This window comes from Schistocerca gregaria, chromosome 6, assembly GCF_023897955.1.
Source record: "Schistocerca gregaria isolate iqSchGreg1 chromosome 6, iqSchGreg1.2, whole genome shotgun sequence".
Classification (NCBI taxonomy): domain Eukaryota; kingdom Metazoa; phylum Arthropoda; class Insecta; order Orthoptera; family Acrididae; genus Schistocerca; species Schistocerca gregaria.
Genome location: NC_064925.1, coordinates 270,276,622 through 270,295,595, shown reverse-complemented (window position 1 = coordinate 270,295,595; position 18,974 = coordinate 270,276,622). Strand labels below are relative to the sequence as shown.

At 41.4% G+C, this 18,974-nt stretch overlaps 1 protein-coding gene across 1 annotated transcript in view; it reads right to left on the bottom strand.

Annotated features, from left to right (window-relative positions):
• Window positions 1-1,594: 1,594 nt before the first annotated feature.
• LOC126278831 (odorant receptor Or2-like) overlaps window positions 1,595-18,974 on the bottom strand; it is a 46,289-nt gene continuing 28,909 nt past the window's right edge. Inside the window, exons 4-6 of the mRNA XM_049979107.1 lie at window positions 8,810-8,917; window positions 6,954-7,115; window positions 1,595-1,654 (exon numbers count right to left, since the gene is read on the bottom strand). Of these exons, the coding sequence (XP_049835064.1) occupies window positions 1,595-1,654; window positions 6,954-7,115; window positions 8,810-8,917 (330 nt within the window). The remainder of the gene's footprint in view (window positions 1,655-6,953; window positions 7,116-8,809; window positions 8,918-18,974) is intronic.

Genomic DNA, 18,974 nt, shown 5'->3' with positions numbered 1-18,974 from the left:
TATCTATGAGGCCTGTGACAGGGAGGTCGTACGGCTTGGGGCAGTGCTCCTTCATCACGTAATTTCTAATGCCATATTTCAGCAGTAAGACGCAATGTCTTATTTGGTGGGTGTTGGGTAAGTCTTCTTGGGTGAACACGACGTGTCACCGATTCTCTCACTAACTGCGTTCCTTGAAATCGTACCAAATCAACTTTGGTGGGATATAGTTGTCCGACAATCAATTTATCACGAACGACCTACAGTTAATAATGAGCCCTTCTGGTTTTGGGTACTAACAGGACAGAGGATTTTTGTTTTGATATTTTCAGAAGCTTCCAGAATGAGATTTTCACTCAGCAGCGGAGTGTGCGCTGATATGAAACTTCCTGGCACATTAAAACTGTGTGCCTGACCGAGACTCGAACTCAGGACCTTTGCCTTTCGCGGGCAAGTGCTCTACCAAGTGAACTACCCAAGAACGACTCACGCCCCTTCCTCACAGCTTTACTTCTCCCAGTACCTCGTCTCCTACCTTATAAACTTAACAGAAGCTCTCCTGCAAACTTTGCAGAACTAACACTCCTGAAAGAAAGGATATTGCGGAGACATGGCTTAGACACAGCCGGGGGGATGTTTCCAGAATGAGATTTTCACTCTGCATTCTGGAAACATCCCCCAGGCTGTGGTTAAGCCATGTCTCCGCAATATCCTTTCTTTCAGGAGTGCTAGTTCTATACGTTTCGCAGGTAAGCATCTGTTAAGTTTGGAAGGTAGGAGACTTGGTACTGGCAGAAGTAAAGCTGTGAGAACGGGGTGTGAGTCGTGCTTGGGTAGCTGAGTTGGTAGAGCACTTGCCCGCGAAAGGCAAAGGTCCCGAGTTCGAGTCTCGGCTCGGCACACAGTTTTAATATGCCAGGAAGTTTCATTTTCAGAAGCTGTTTGCCTCTATTTACAACTGCGTTTAATGCAGCATGTACTACATTCTCGTAGACGCTCCTAATATATATTTCTGTGATTGTACTGGTTTGTGTATCGTCATCTAGCTAAAAAATAATAATAAAAATCTCAGCAACTATGTTGAATCTAGTTATATGCATCTATTTTACTGTTGCAGCTATCAAAAGCGTTGGTTTAAAATTATATTTTTTTTATGAAACATGCCGGTGAATGATCAGCTGAAACCTCTGTGAACCATACTGCACAGTTACTACAGTGAGTGTTACGTCTAATGAAGCAATAAATACATCCGCAAGCCGTCGCCGACAATATGTGGTATTCATTGAGGAATATTTTGTCAAAAATATTTGGACACGTGACTAGTAATAAGAAACGAAGACCGTGCTTAGAATAAAGTGCACTCTCTGAGTGGTGAACACTTGCTAGTGCTGTAGATGTTCCAGATTGCCTATTTTATTTGAAAATACATTTCTGATGTCTATCCACACTACTAAGTAATTTACAGCACGCTCCTACACTACTGACAAACACAAAACGCGGATATATCATTCACGGCATCAAAAGGTTAAGCACTGTTGCTCATTTCTATTTGCGTATTTCTCTGTAACAGAACAAAGTGTAATAATATATGATTCCTGGAAGGAGACGCGTGCAGCTACTCTTCCTTCTGGAAATTTCGGAGAATGGCGAAGAATGAGTAAGACACTCGAAGGACCTGTAAAACAAGAAAGGTATCATCAGCAAAATCCTTTTAAATAAGACCGATATTTATTGCAAGATAATACAGTTACCTTACACCACGAGTGTATATACCACCACGTACATATTATAGACAGTTACAACATATAGCAGGAAATAAAGAAAGAAGACATTACGACATGACTAAGGTGAAGTGACGTTTTCGAACTGCTGCTTAACAATTTAGGAAACCCAAGCACTTTCAGAGTACAAGTAATACGCTACTATTTATTACCAACACCTTAGTTCCATCCAGAAATGTAATGGTTCAAACCTGAAAGTATTACAAACTAAACAAAAATAATACCGGTACTTAAAATTTTCCAGATAAAATATTTCAGTAAGGAAGGTTAAAGGAAACAGTATTAACAAAGTGAAGATAAACTCTTCGTTGCCAACTTATTCATGTTGAAATATACGAGTATATGAATTTCAAGATACGTATCTTCAAACATAATTATAAATGTAAGTTTCCAAACATCCACGGTGCTATGCCTCACACAATGATAATGACAATAATTTAAACTCTTAACCCAAGTTTAGTCTTTCCGCGCCAAATTTTATCCGCGGTCTATTATCTTCCTGTAGTGACGTGGTGAAGTTACTACAGGGAGGACGAGTGCAAACAACCGTCATAAGGTTAGAATTATAGTGAAATGAATCCCTGGGATACATGATTGTTGTTGATGCTACTAGGGTACTAATGCTCTAGGATTCACAGTACTTGTTTATGCTATAAGCTTAGGCGTTCCTTATGACCTTAAATAATTTTTTATTTTGGTTTCAGGACCGAATGCTAATCACAACCGACCAGTTACTGTTTCCGTGAGTATTGATGACGCTGATGCTGTATCGATTGGGAATGTATAGCTTGAAGTAGATAATGACAATGCCTAAAATGAAAATAAAAATGTAAATATTCAAACAGGAATTCGTCAGAACATACCTGAATAAAGCTCTGATGATGATGACTCCAACTCTATTCCCCGTGATCATGCCCCAACTGTGAGTGCTCTAAGATATCATCTGGAGTGTGACACTGGAAGGACGTGTGCAAACAACTGCGATACCAGTGAAGGATTAGAATTAATATTACGGTAAAAATTAATTCAAACAGGCAGTTACAGAAGTGGACAGTTATACTTGCGGTTGGAAACGTTCATTCACTTGCACACAACCTTCCATGCTTGTCTATAGTAAAACCACCATCTACAACAAAAAAATGTCTTACTCCCATGTGTTACTTTCAAACAAGATACTTGAGAATTTGCGTGGTAAATATCCAAACAAAGCAACTTTTACAGAAACGAGTGGAACTGACCTGGTTTTCTCTCACTACTTCTGTACACTACAATTTTCAGATCCAGTCGGGATAATGTTCTATCACTGTTCACTGCAGATGATTCTGGACCAGAATCATTCAGAGCATCAGTGTCCAAATATCGATTTATGGCTTTATTATCGCACTCAAGTCCGACAACTTTGGTGACCACAGTGTACAGAAGAAATGTGATCTAGCCTGTCCTGTTTGAGAAATCTTTGAATTGTTTGTGGTCAACAGTCAGCAAAATTATACGTAAGCTGCCAGCACAACTATCGATGAACTGATCAAACTTTTCAGAGGAGGATCAAAGTTCAAGCTGTACATGCCAAACAAAGCTAGCAAATATAGGTTGCAAATGCAGTGTGTAATAGGAACTAGAACCCCTTTATACTTCTAATATATACTGCTACACTGTAAAACAATCTGATGGATTTCGTTTGGGTGAAGAGGAGAAGAAGTCAGTACCAACGCAAGCTCTCCTTAGATTGTACAGACCTACTTTCAAAACCAACATGAACATTTCTACTGATAGTTGTTACTCGACTGCAAGAACTGACAAAAAGGGTTCACAACAATAGGCACCTTGAAGAAAAATAAAAAGGACATATCAAAAAAGTTCCTTCCAAATAAAACCTTGTCTACTGAAGCTAGTCTGTTTGCTTGACCAAAGATTTTACTTTGGTTAGTCATGTACCTGAGAAAAATAGAACAATTATTTTCTATTTTTCAATGCACCATGACAGTGACATCAACCTCTCATCTGACAAATTTGATATTATTGGATTTCATGTACTTCACTTCAGTACGCCCAAGAAAATTCTGAAACCCAAAGGAAGGAGTCTTATACCAGACAAGGTTTTCTGAAATACATCCCAGAAAAGTCAATGAAAAAACAATGATGAACCGTTCGCACAGCATCCATTTGCCACGTCAGATTCGTCCACTGATATCATTAATTGTAATATGAGACATTCCCGAAGACTTTGGTTAGCTAGATATGGAACATAAAATACACAGATGCGAAAGTACTGTTGCTTGTGCAAGTACAAGAAGAGTACCAAACAGCTTACCTATACTACATACACAAGATGCCAGTATGTTTGTCGTGCTCTGTGACATGTACACACTGTATTTAAGTGTGCTTGCTGGCATTATATAGCAGAAAAGTGAATAAAAGCTAGCCTGCACATTGATTTCATGTGAACACCTTTCCGTTGAGTCTCATATGTCTTTTTCCATTAGGGTAATAGGGCCTTCATTGTAAATATATTAACATAATCTTACTTTCAGTAATCTGGGCTTTTAATTCTTCGATATAATTGTAAATAATCTAAATTTTAGTAGTTTCTACTTTCGTTTGAAGAAGGTTCCCAAAATACATAACAGTTAGTGAAAAGTTCAGCTAAATAAGAGATCTGACTTTTTTTTAGTGCTTTCATGTATATTGCAGATTTATTCCCATTTTTATGACCATAAATTAAATACTGAAATTAAAGAAATAACATCTTTAGCATTCAAAAATTAAAGGAATGTACATGTTGGTCAGAAAGAGTCTGAAAAGTTGGTAAGGTGTTGCAGTGTAGGTTGTTCATAGAAATGACTGATTAAAAAAAAACTGTTGATAGGTTACGTCTTTTACGAGTTAATTGGCATTAAAGTTAGCCAATCAGAACGTGTCGTGCACAAAATCGTGCGACCCGATATAGACGGTGTCACCAAACTGGTATTTCATTTGGTTTCCAAAAACCGAACAACACAGTGATACAAAAACAAGGCATGAGACAATAGCAAGGGTTGAACTCGAGCCAAGAGCTGAGTAGTCTCGTGCCCTATCATCTACTGTAGAGAACTATTGACAATAATTTTATCTGGCGGACCCTAGAATTTGTACGAGCAACAGCCTGATTGCCTAACTTCCACTCATGCTCATAAATGGTGAAACAACGCTCAGGTGGGCGTTTTGCGAGTTTAAATCACATCGGGGTATGACCATGCGGTGCATTTTACCTGTGGTCTTCGCACGGTGGCGCTAGCAGCAGTCCACATATGCAGAGGTGTGTTGATGCATGCAGGTGTTTCCAGACGTGCTAATGATGACTGTGTGTTGAAAGTGGCTCAAAGAACACATATTGATGACGTTATCAGTGGTAGTATACTAGGGCGACTGGAGGCTGGTCAAACACAGCAAGTCGTAGCTGGGGCCCTTTGATGCCACAAAGTGTAATCTCAAGATTATGGCAAGGATTCTAGCAGACACAAAACGTGTGCAGGCGCTACAGTACTGGTCGTCTAAAGTGTAAAACAGAACAAGAAGACCGATATCTGAGCATCAGTGTTCGCAGACGGCCATGGAGTACTGCAGGTAGCCTTGCTTCAGACCTCACCGCAGCCACTAGAATAGTTGTCGCCAGGCACATTCTACATACAACTCAACAGACATGGTTTATTCGGCCGGAGACCTGAAAGGTGCATTCCACTGACCTCTGGTCACAGGAGACCTCGTAAAGCCTTGTGTCATGAACACAGTACCTGGTTATTGGAACAGTGGTCCTAGGTATGTTCACAGACGAGTCCAGGTGTAGTCTGAACAGTGATTCTCGCCGGGTTTTCATCAGGCGTGATCCAGGAACCAGATACCTACCCCTTAATGTCCTTGAAAGGGACCTGTATGTAGGTCATGATTGGGATTATGATTGGTGCATATACACCCCTGCATGTCTATGACAGAGGAACTGTAACACGTCAGATGTGTCGGGACTTCATTTTGCACCAGTATGTCGGCCTTTCCTGGGGGCAGCGGGTTCCACCTTCCTCCTGATGGGTGATAATGCATGGTCCCACCGACCTCCCATCGTGGATCAGTACTTTGAAACAGAAGACATCAGGCGAATGATATGGTCTGCATGTTCTCCATACCTAAGCCCCATTGAGCACGTCTGGAATGCTCTCGCTCGACGTATCGCTGCATGTCTTCAAACCCCTACGACACCTCAGGAGCTCCGACAGCCACTGGTGCAAGAATGGGAGGCTATACCCCAGCAGCTGCTCGACCATGTGATCCAGAGTATGCCAACCCGTTGTGCTGCCTGTGTAGAAGTTCATGGTGATCATATCTCATATTGAGGTCGGGGTACAAGCGCAGGAAACATTGGCATTTTGTAGCACATGTGTTTCGGGACGGTTTTCTAAACTTACCATCCATACCAGTTTTGTATAGTGCCAAGTTGTGTGGCACCACATTCTGCCATTATTCTTAATCAATGAGCATGAGTGTAGTTCGGAAACGACACAACGTATCGAAATTGTTTCTTGACAATTATTTCTCAGCATAACCTACCCAGCAGCACCCTTCTCTGTTTCACAGGCATTTTCTCAACCCTCTGTGAAGTTGTGCATCCATTGTCGTAGAGTTATATATTAGTTATTTTCAGGTACTGACTTACAGGTTGATAGAGAGTAGGACAAAGGCATCAAAGACTTACAGGTTAATAGAGAGTAGGACAAAGGCATGAAATCACTTTCGTCTTCCTCAATAGTTCAGTCACTGCTCTTCACAGTTGCATTGAGATACAATAGCCAACTCTGCACATCACACGGTCACATAGCGTCATATGTACTGTTATCTCATCTATATTCTTTTTTATAGCCTAATTAGGAAACATTACTGTTTTAGGCTTCTACATTTGTTAAGATTATGTTAAACTGCATTGCCGACCATATTCTAAAAAAACTGTCTTTCATGAAAGTTCTTACAGAAGATGTAGTGTAACTGAGTCATATGAATTGATCATATTGGGTCTCTGAAGGAAGAAATAAAAGGTTTAGTTTTATGTCAGTTTAAAGTCATTGCTATTGCATATGTTATTCTAGGTGAACTGCTGACTCACTGCACTATGTGCTGAGGGGCTCACTTATAATCGAAGAAATATGAAACATACTAGACTGAACTCACGGAGACAAAGGACTTCCTGGAGAAGGGGAAGAACCCACGGGCTGTGACACACATGGGTCGCTGTGCACGATGCATGAGCAGCAGCAGCGATTTTTTGACGGACAAAGGGCTTTCCTGTAGAGATGTCACTGCGTCATAAGCCATTAGGGCCACGTTCTCGCTCTGAAACAGCACATCCAAACACTCAGACAAGTCGTTGTGACTAAGTATGGCACCAGCATGCAAAAATGTTCCACACATAAATATGTAACTGCATTTTGCGATGAGACTACGTGGTAAGTTAAGCGTCTCAGATATGAGACGAACAGAAAGTATGAAATGTACTGCTTCATACTGCCAGACTCACACTGTAAAAACTATATTTTCGATACTGCTACACTCATCACTGCATGGTTACTACAGACATTCAAGTAACAGAGTTCTTGATGCATCATGGATATGGTACAAGAGACTCTGTACAAGCTTACAAGGCCTGTTGAGTCTGATTGGCTATGTCTCCAGTTCTGTTTAAAATAGTGCATGAAAGGAATTTTCGTTTACGTCAGCCAAAGTGTTCTGAAGAAAAAATTCACTCCCTATTCATTTCTAACTTCTTGATTGATCTAAATGTCTTTAATACTTTGAGGTTGGGAATTGTATCATTTCCTATATGTTAGACTGGTTGCTTTTAAATCAGTATTCTGCCTATGTGTAAAAGCTTCATTCCACCAACCTGAAAAGACAGAGAAGTGACAGTGGCAGTCTCAGATTTTAATTATGTACAGGGACGAGTTCAATTAATATACTTCATTAACTGTTTCCTCTAATGTTCATAATGTTGCAAATTGAAGCTCTGACAGAAAATGGCAATCTATCACGAACAAAAAATTCTGAAAGCAAACTGGTAATATAGCATTATAGTACTATACATACTCATTAACTGTATTAGAGGGATAAATATCATAATAATTCACATATGAAACAGTTAATCAATGAACTGTCGATTAGAATCAAATGTATATACGAACATTACTGAATTTTATCTTCGTGTAATTGAAGAACTTTCACTACTGTGAATACGGCATCAATAAATTATTACTTTGGTAAAACTGCTGTCGATTATTTGCTTTTAGATGGAAAAATAGCAAAGAAATAGGACTACTGAGAGAATGACATGAAAAATACGAACAAAATACATACAGACCATTACATATTCGTAAAATCATATTTAAAAATGAAAATCATCTATGCAACTGTGTACTCTGGTGACAAAAATTCAACGTACAATAACAAAATACTTATCATCAATATGATCTAAGTTACTGACTGACAGAAGCCAATTGTTCACTTTGGTCTCTGCCATAGTTTAATGGAATGCAAATCATTACATGACATTAACTAGTTAAATATATCATTATCAAATTATCAGTTACAATAATTATTTTGTTTGATGTACACAACCACAATCCTCAGAAAATTCTCTGCGATTTCTTGATATCAGGAAAATCAATCTCATGTTTATGTATCATGCAGAAATTAAGATATACCATGTAATATATTTCCAGATGTGGCAATAGCAAAATATGTAATGTTTGTGGCTACTCAGTTATGGATTCCATCATAATATGTGACTAGTTATTTTAAGTTTCATTTTTTGAAACATGCATTTTTAAGCTGAATGTGTAATTCTGAAAACACTTTTGCATATTTCAAGTGGATCTCACATCATAAAACTACAATAAGAGCAGTTTGATGAGTGCTATAGTCTGTCCACAAAAAAGGACTGAAATGTGCTAGGTGTGCTTAGAAACAGTGGTATGTGATGAACTGAATTAATATGTGTTTGCAAGTCAGGTAGTTGATGAAGAAAAACTCACCTCTGTAATGAGGTCATCCCCAAACCAGCAGTAAATGAAGAGTTCTGCAAGGAGGATAATCAAGTAGCAGCCAAACTTCGCCATTTGTAGAAGACCATATTCTGCTCTCTGTTATTAAGGACCAGAAATTTAAATATTACAGTTGATGAAAAACAAAACATTTCGTCATTTATCACTATAGAATCTAACTGAAACAATGACCAGTTACTATAGACAATAACGAAACTTCTTATTTGGTGTACCAGCAAGCTGCAGTAAAAAAAAGGTCTTGTTCTTGGTATTAAGTTCATTATCTCTGTCTCATATCTAATAAAATACCCATAATGAAATCTCTTTACAAATACAAACTTAACACAGAGACTGAAAGTATTGTGTAAGCGACATTGCAGGACATCTTTAATAACAGGAACAATAATAAAAAAGGAAAGTTATGTGTACGACGTTGGTTTTCCTAAAACAGGCAGTGTTACAGTTATCTGTATACAGCATTCAAATTGTATGACAGTAATAGGAACTAGTAACAATGATAACTGATGTATATGATGTATTAACACTGAACCCCAAATAATTCCATTGATGGTCATAAAAACGAGTAAATGAAATCTAAAGTTCAGCAGCTTAAGAAAAAATGTGGCTGCCAATACGATAGAAGATTACATTGTAAAGACAAAGCAAAGAAGCAAAGCAATTAGTGGATAAATTGTTTTAGGTATATGTCATGGTGAGGGGAAAATTTCTTCTCATAATTCAGATGTGATATAAGTACTAATGAATTGCTTTCAATTTCACATGTTGCACAGTAATGTAATTCAGGTGTCAGTCAGCTCTGTGCAAGAGTTCCTGTTACATGGCTTTTCAGAATAGTCATCTGCATATTTCATTCAAGTTGCTGAACAAATACTGGTCCATTCTAAGCTGTCACTAATTTTCGTCATTTTACTGCCGATGGAAACATATTCAAATATAGAGGCCCAGAGTTTGTTAATGAAACTGCACATGCTTGGACAATTGAGCAGTAAGATATTAAATGAAGCTCTATAGGCGGATAAATAACGAGGCAAATGATGGCGATCAAGCAGTGCATTCTAACCCTAGTAATTCCTTCCATTTTTCTATTTCATTAAACAATGAACAGCATCTGCAACAAAACTAAACGTAAATAATACCTTTTTCCTTTTATATGCTGTGGAACTATATACACTCCTGAAAATTGAAATAAGAACACCGTGAATTCATTGTCCCAGGAAGGGGAAACTTTATTGACACATTCCTGGGGTCAGATACATCACATGATCACACTGACAGAACCACAGGCACATAGATACAGGCAACAGAGCATGCACAATGTCGGCACTAGTACAATGTATATCCACCTTTCGCAGCAATGCAGGCTGCTATTCTCCCATGGAAACGATCGTAGAGATCCTGAATGTAGTCCTGTGGAACGGCTTGCCATGCCATTTCCACCTGGCACCTCAGTTGGACCAGCGTTCGTGCTGGACGTGCAGACCGCGTGAGACGACGCTTCATCCAGTCCCAAACATGCTCAATGGGGGACAGATCCGGAGATCTGGCTGGCCAGGGTAGTTGACTTACACCTTCTAGAGCAGGTTGGGTGGCACGGGATACATGCGGACGTGCATTGTCCTGTTGGAACAGCAAGTTCCCTTGCCGGTCTAGGAATGGTAGAACGATGGGTTCGATGACGGTTTGGATGTACCGTGCACTATTCAGTGTCCCCTCGACGATCACCAGAGGTGTACGGCCAGTGTAGGAGATCGCTCCCCACACCATGATGCCGGGTGTTGGCCCTGTGTGCCTCGGTCGTATGCAGTCCTGATTGTGGCGCTCACCTGCACGGCGCCAAACACGCATACGACCATCATTGGTACCAAGGCAGAAGCGACTCTCATCGCTGAAGACGACACGTCTCCATTCGTCCCTCCATTCACGCCTGTCGCGACACCACTGGAGGCGGGCTGCACGATGTTGGCGCGTGAGAGGAAGACGGCCTAACGGTGTGCGGGACCGTAGCCCAGCTTCATGGAGACGGTTGCGAAAGGTCCTCGCCGATACCCCAGGAGCAACAGTGTCCCTAATTTGCTGGGAAGTGGCGGTGCGGTCCCCTACGGCACTGCCTACGATCCTACGGTCTTGGCGTGCATCCGTGCGTCTCTGCGGTCCGGTCCCAGGTCGACGGGCACGTGCACCTTCCGCCGACCACTGGCGACAACATCGATGTACTGTGGAGACCTCACGCCCCACGTGTTGAGCAATTCTCGGCGGTACGTCCACCCTGCCTCCCGCATGCCCACTGTACGCCGTCGCTCAAAGTCCGTCAACTGCACATACGGTTCACGTCCGCGCTGTCGCTGCATGCTACCAGTGTTAAAGACTGCGATGGAGCTCCGTATGCCACGGCAAACTGGCTGACACTGTCGGCGGCGGTGCACAAATGCTGCGCAGCTAGCGCCATTCGACGGCCAACACCGCGGTTCCTGGTGTGTCCGCTGTGCCGTGTGTGTGATCATTGCTTGTACAGCCCTCTTGCAGTGTCCGGAGCAGGTATGGTGGGTCTGACACACCGGTGTCAATGTGTTGTTTTTTCCATGACACGTGATGTTGCAAGGAGTCCATTACTTATTTTCAGATGGCAGGTTCTGGATGTGAGAAGATTACGATGTGCTTGTTGCATGGTCTGGCGATCCTCATTCGTGGTGGTCAGTGGTGGAGCTTTGATGAGGAGTAAGGCTACCCTCACGTTCCCATGTAGTTCGGTATCAGGCTACCGTAACATCCGAATGCGCAACAGTTCTGGATGTTGCACGATTTGACCATCAGACCAATAAGAGACACAAATTCTTTCAGATGCTGATAACTCTGTCACGCACGAGTACGTGGCATTTCCGTGTCCTTCACAATGGTCACTCAAAATTTAACCGAGTCCGGCCTTTAATACACCGTACCACACCTGGTAACAAAACTAAACAGCAACCACACTCATGCGTTCTGTTGGCCGTTGGGTCTATCACGAAGGCCTGTTAGCCTAATCATTTACATACCCGCCGATGGTGCGTATCTGTGTGAAGTTGCATTGACATCCAGGTATGAATTCTGGGTGTTTAACTTTTTTGTCAGGCAGTGTAATTTTCGTTAGAGGAAAAATTTATGGTTCACTGAAACCTAAATGATATCACAATGTCTACAAGCAGGGTAATTTATCCTATTTAGTACTACTAGTACTCTACTTATGAGGAAATGTAAAATACGTGGTTATTATGTCGCAGGCCACTCTCTCACACAAATCGAAAATTACTCTGTTTACATTTCCCCTTCACAGAAGTAACGAAGATGGTACATGTGGTGTCACGTCAAGTTACCGTGAGATTTTCAAACTGTGCTGGTAATGTTGACACGTCGCAGTTATTGCGACTTATAGCGACCTAATGAGGCCTGATATTTTATAAGAACGATGGCAAGTAATTATTGAGTTTGGTGCTCAGTGAGTTCAGTGAGCAATCATTTCTCCCATATTCTCCCGACTTCCTAAGAACTCAGCTTCAAACTCACTAAATTTTTGAAATATTATTTGTTTTTATGTTTTTTAGCTATACAGACCCTGGATGCACAATACAGTTTCCGCAGGAGCGTGCAAAAATGTAACAGAACATATAGGATGCTCCACTGAACATTTAGAGGTCTGTAACCTGGGGTCAGAGAAGCCAGGTTGAGGAGATAATACGAATAAAATTACATTCCTGTGTACTTCTTTATTTACAGTAATTACAGTTCAAATACCTTCATTGACACAATGAACGTACCATTTTATACTGACAGCCATGGACCACAGTGCGGGAATGACATCGATGAACACGATTCTGACACATCCTGACAAATATTCCTGACTTGTTTCGAAGCATATCACGGGCAGCTACAGTTCTGGCAACTAATTCCATCTCCATACCCACTGGGGTTTCATGTACAAGTGTGTTTAGATATCCCCATAGGAAACAATCAAGGTGATTGAGGGGAGGTGATCTGACAGGGCATGTAATAGGAGATCCCTTTCCAATCCAGCGGCCAGGAAATACCGCATTGAGATGGTTGCGGACATCCACATTGAATTGCGATGGTGCGCCGTCATGTTTTATCGTATTTACATCGTCCCATTACAGAAAATGCTATAAATCAATGATACAAGAGGGACACCTTATGGACAACTAAAATAAACTAAATCTGCATCATGACTTTCTTGTTATCAGGATTGTCCTCCGTTTTTCCATGCAGGAAATAAAGAATATACATGTAAAATATACAGTACAGCACGTGCAAAATTATAGTAATGTTAGTTGCAAATAAGGTGGAAAACAGTGATGCTAGACAAAGCAGTAGAAAAGTTTACTTCCATATCTCCTTAAGCTGGGTTTTCTGAGCCCAGGTTCACTACTTCAGACTGTTCAGTGGAGCTTTCTTTATGTCCTATTACATTTTTGCACGCTCTTACCGAAATACCCTCGACATGTCAGTATTGCTTTTTATTATTAAAATGTTAACAGTTAGCAAACATATACCTCTACATATACACGCGCAAATACACATATTCATACACCTACACACTCACTCAGATATATAAGTATGAATATCAAGAGCTCAGATGGAAAACCAGTTCTAGGCAAAGAAGGGAAAGCAGAATGGTGGAAGGAGAAAATAGACGGTCTGTACAAGGGCGATGTACTGGAGGGCAATGTTGTGGAAATGGAAGAAGACGTCGATAAAATGATATGGGAGATACTGCGTGAAGAGTTTGACAGAGCAGTGAAAGACCTGAGTCGAAATAAGACCCTGGGAGTAGACAACATTCCATTACAAACACAGCCTTGACAGAGCGAGCCCTGAAAAAATTCTACCATCTGGTGATTAAGATGTAAGAGATAGGCGAAATACCCTCAGACTTCAAGAAGAGCATAATAATTTCAATCCCAAAGAAAGCAGGTATTGACAGGTGTGAAAATTACCGAACTACCAGTTTAATAAGTCACAGCTGCAAAGTAATAACACGGATTCTTTACAGATGAATGCAAAAACTGGTAGAAGCCGACTGAGCCGTGGTAAAAATTGCTGTTTTGAAGAGCGCGCCGCAGCGCGTAGTGTGAAGCAGCCGCCCTCCGGTTCTGGCGGTGGCGCCGTTGTTGGCAATCGCAGCTTTGGTGTCTCCCTCTGGTGGGAAAGGGGAAAGGTTGCCTGATCAGGTGCATTTAAGGGGCGCTATGAGCTCGCCAGTGGGTCAGTCTGGGTCTGTCTTTCGTCCGCATTTGTTAGTGTCTGTCTGCCGTTCGGAGTGCTAGTATGTCTATCGTTCGGATCAACTTTGAAAGCCGGCAAAATGAGAGTCTTGTCACTCCGCCAGTAAGAGAACTCAGCTAGTGGTCGCCCGGTGGGGGCTTAGTTCCTGCATCTGAGTCTGCGCGATAGGCCGCCAGTCTGATCGAGTTTGCTCAGGCAATGGACATTGGCGGTTGGATCGATCAATTGGTCGGTCGTGCACTGAGACACAACATGACTTGTCTGCCTTGAGCGTCGGCACATGTAAGTTCGCCACGTGCGTGCAGTGTGCCGCGGCGTATAGCGAGGGGTAGAGACTTCGCGGTCGACACGAGAGCAACAGGAGTCAACCCATGACATCAGTCTGGCCGGTGCGAGCTGAGACGCCGTGAGACGGGATATCGGCGCGCCTTCCTGCGTCCGTTGAAGCGGCTGGCAGCGGACGGTTCGGGAGAGCGATAGGGGGGTGCTGCGACAGGTCATCTCGAGAAATCGCAGTTTATTAGAAGTTAAGTGATTGGTGATATGTTGTTTGATTTACTCTTGTTAAATGCTACTTGTTTCCTTGGTGAGGTCACCAGCCGTTTTGCTTTGGGATCGTCCGGCCATTCTTCTCCGTTTGCCCACCCGCGGGAAGGTGGTTGTTTATAAATTGGGTGGTCCATTTTTCCCTTGTGGAGTAGGGGCGGGTTAGAGCAACCTGCGGTTCGGGTTGTTCGGTAATCTCCCTATCAAACTACCGTACGTTAGTAGCTGCCTCTGCCATGTTTGTCGGATTTGGTGTGTTAATGAGTTTATTGCTTCGAGTGTAACGGCGTAATACCTGAAATATGTTTTGATCTTTGGGAACTTTGATAATATAGCCTAAGATCTTGAGAGGCGGTTTCTGTGTACTGTACAACATCTTAACTATTGTTTGTCCAACCATGTAGAATTTTATATAAGATTGCATTTCAAGGGTTTTTATTTTAATGATCATTTTAGTATATAAAGTTGCCACCATTTCACCTTAAGACTTTTCTTAGAAGTTAAAATCTAGTTGCACCCTCGGTGGCAAGGTTAATATTTTAACTGTTAGTGTTTTGTACCATTTCCATCCCTCCTACGGGGGGTGCATAGTTTGTGTGCTTGCGTAAATTGTTAAAACTCTTAGGTTAAAGTTATCTGGTGTGTTGCAGATTTGAACCACTGTAGTCTTTCAGAGGCTGTTGTGAGCGGTCGTAACTATGGCCGTGTCAAAAGGGAGTAGCAAGGTTCTCTGCCCGAAATCTCATACAGTCAAAACTTGTTTCTTTCTGCCTCTGAAGAAATTGTGACTTTGATATTTAGAGGGTGCTTTCTGATTATAATTTTAAATCTGTTCCTTTAAAAAAAAATGCTTTTAGGCACTATTAAAGTGAATAAAATTGCCATTTGTTAAAAGGAATTTGGTTATGTTTTCATCACTTACTCCCTGGCAACTACTTCCATGCTTACATAGTGTGATTAAATGTTCTTTATGAATCGTTGGTAAATAAAATAATTTCTTAAGAATATTCCTTGAAAATAAATCACTGTTCATTACTCGTAGCAGACCGTGGTTAGCGTTCTTGCTACTACTCTTTGAGTAACTAATGGAATTCTAGTTGTACTTATTTTATAATTTTGTAGTATTTCGCTTTGGCCAAGTGACTGTTTAACTGTATGTTACAGGATGTCATGACGGCCAGAGAATGTCCAGGATTAGGCATGTGGCGCAAAAGTCAACTGTTATGAGTTGCGTATTCGTAATATAAACTAACAAGGCACTGTTCCTGAGTTGCATGCGGACCTAAAAGATGCCTTGCTCAATCCGGTCCAAATTTCAACGAAAGTTATTGGTTCCTTTCCGACAGCCATGGAAGCGGCGGCTGGAGATGTCGGTGGGTTCCCAGAACATTTAGACTGGTTCTGTGTTGATCAACCGAGTCGAAAGCAATTAGCTAGGCTACGTGCACATTTGGTGCACGTGTTTAACCGAGTCTCTGATCTAGAACAATTTGTTGTAAACGAGTATGATAGTAAGGAAGGGTTGAGTTGCTGCAAAAGTTGGCTGCGTTGCAGATTAGGTTAACTAGGTTAGAGTGTAGTTCCGAAGAATCTTGTGGGCAGGTCCATGTCGATCCGGCACGAACAGGAAGCGAACTACATAACCCAAACCGCGGAATTGAAAATAAGTCGGAGCTTTTTGCAAAGCTGCCTAACCCGATTGCACTTTTGTTAAAGGATGTAGGAGAATTAAGTGTAGAATCGTTAACGAAGATACAGGAAATTCTGTGGTTACTGGTTTATTTTGAGCAGCTTTCTTTTGCTTTTCCAATATTAGCTCTGCTGTACCCGTTAGCAAAGAGGAAGTGTAACTAATTAATTTCTAGAGCTCTTTCGGAGGCGTTCTCGTTACGACAACTTAGACAACTAATAATCACTGAGAGACTCACAGAAGATTTTAGGAAACATCTAGAATGTCAGAATATTGGGAAGGTGTAGTTCGGAAGCGGAGGTACTATATTTTTATCCATGCCATGGCTACGAAATCAACGTTAACAAGTCAATGTTCGAAGACTTGGTGGAAAAATCCGACCTAGGCAAGATTTCATCGACAACACGAAAGAGTGAGAATGCCCAAATTTAAGACAGAAGATGTGATACTCATCAAAGCTGATGGCCCATTTAAAACGGGAGTCACTCAAAATGTAAACGCTTATTATTTAGAATACACAGTAAGAGGCAAATGCTTGGGGGTCAGGAATATAATTGACTTAAATAGTTATGAATCTAGAGTTCAAACAAATCGACCGACAATGAATGAAACTGTAAGAGAAGAAATTTTGTGTATAATAAATATTAAGGTTTAACAGGAAATTGAGGATATGTAATGTATGCATTCAGGAGGTATCACAACTGAAAGGATTATCTGAGTTACACGAAGCGCACGAACCAAATATGTCTAAAGTCATATCACTGTAGCTATTAAGAACTCCAGCTGGCTGATTGATGTGCTGTACTAAAACACGCTTCCCTGGAGGAGCTGGACGGTGGTTCTGTCGCCTATGATGGGCTTGGTATGGACTCTCTCATAGGTGATGAGCTATAGGACGTGGGTCTGCAACTCCAGATTGTAAATTAAATAACGATGAACTGCAGCATCGGTGTCTGTGTGCTTATTGCCGCATTCATTGGTAGGATTGTAATTAGCGAATAATATTTTCATACCTTGGTGGAAGTTAACAGAATCTACGGTCACGCACTGCAGACTTTGCTCGCGGATTTAGCTGTTTTTCCTGCGGAGGCAGGCCGCACAACCCTTTTTCACACCAGATAGTCACCTGACCAACATTTTGTGTGTCACTACGCCACGCGCGCTCACCGACATTCACCCGTTTTGGCCTATACGTATTTCTACACTATCGAAAGTAAATATTTACCTCCTTTTATGTTAGAAAATATTTATTGAACTTTTGTCTGGTGTTCCTAATACATTTTCCTAATTTGAGAAGGCACTTTACATTATCGACCTCGATCACCAAAGTGCAGCATTGTCTGGACGGTTGTATCCACCATAGAGCGATGTCCTAATAAACAAACTAATTAAATCACTTCCTAACTTGGGCCAAACTTCTTTGTATTTGTGGTTCCCATAACCGCAGTGAGCCGCAGTGAGACTCGACAAGAGCAGTGGTCACTTACTGTAGGATTTCCCCTGAAATCTCGGTCTAAAACTACAAATATCGGTTGCCAGCTCCGAGGGAGCGAATTTCGTTCATCATTTCTGAATTAAACGTGACTGCAGTTAAATTATGAAACTTTAATCTATGTGAAACCTTCGTTAAAAAGTGACTTTACTCTTAAACTGAAATCCTTACGTGTTCTACGTTAATCCCTGCTTCAGACACAAACAGAAGATGGGTAAGGTTACTTTAATTCTAGCACACTCACTATCCATGCAAAACACTACTGTGCAATGTCACTAAAGTGTTGTTCTATTAATTATTATTTTAGGAAAAAAGTGGTTCAATTGGCTCTGAGCACTATGGGACTCAACTGCTGTGGTCATCAATCCCCTAGAACTTAGAATTACTTAAACCTAAGTAACCTAAAGACATCACACACATCCATGCCCGAGGCTAGATTTGAACCTGCGACCGTAGCAGTCGCACGGTTCCGAACTGCTGCGCCTAGAACCGCGAGACCACCGCGGCCGGCAGTACTTTAGAAAAATTCGGTCAAGAAAATTTCGCAACATTGTTATTAAAAGTCACACACACAAACACCTCTGCATACTTTTCCTTCCCCCAAAAAAGTCCGTAGACTAAGTTAAGATAATATGTAATAGATTCTATGTACTTTGACGGCAAGAACACTCTCCATATATCTGGAGCTAGTATTTTCTTCAGACATAGCGTCCCTTTATATGTTATATGTTGAGCTCTTGTATTTCATTAAAACTGGTCTTAGGACCTGAGTACACTGTCGGTACAGTGATACCTCCCCATGTTGTGACATGCCTCTAGTATTCCGTGTTTCGATTCTGCCATCTTCCCATAATTTATTTCGATCGTATCGTCAGTATCCTTTACTCTTTCCACTGCTTCATTGCTCTCTGACAGTCTTGACGAGGCTTCTGGTACTGCATGATCAGCACCCTCAACGTACCTGGCTTCCACATCGTATTGCTGCAGGAACTGGGCCCATCGAGCCAGTCGATTATGCAGCAAGCGACATTCGTTTAGGAACTTCAAGGCGCCATGGCTAGTATGAAAGATCGTCTTATTTTCCCACAATAAATTTTTATTCTTACCGAAGCCCCAGACTATGGCATGCACAT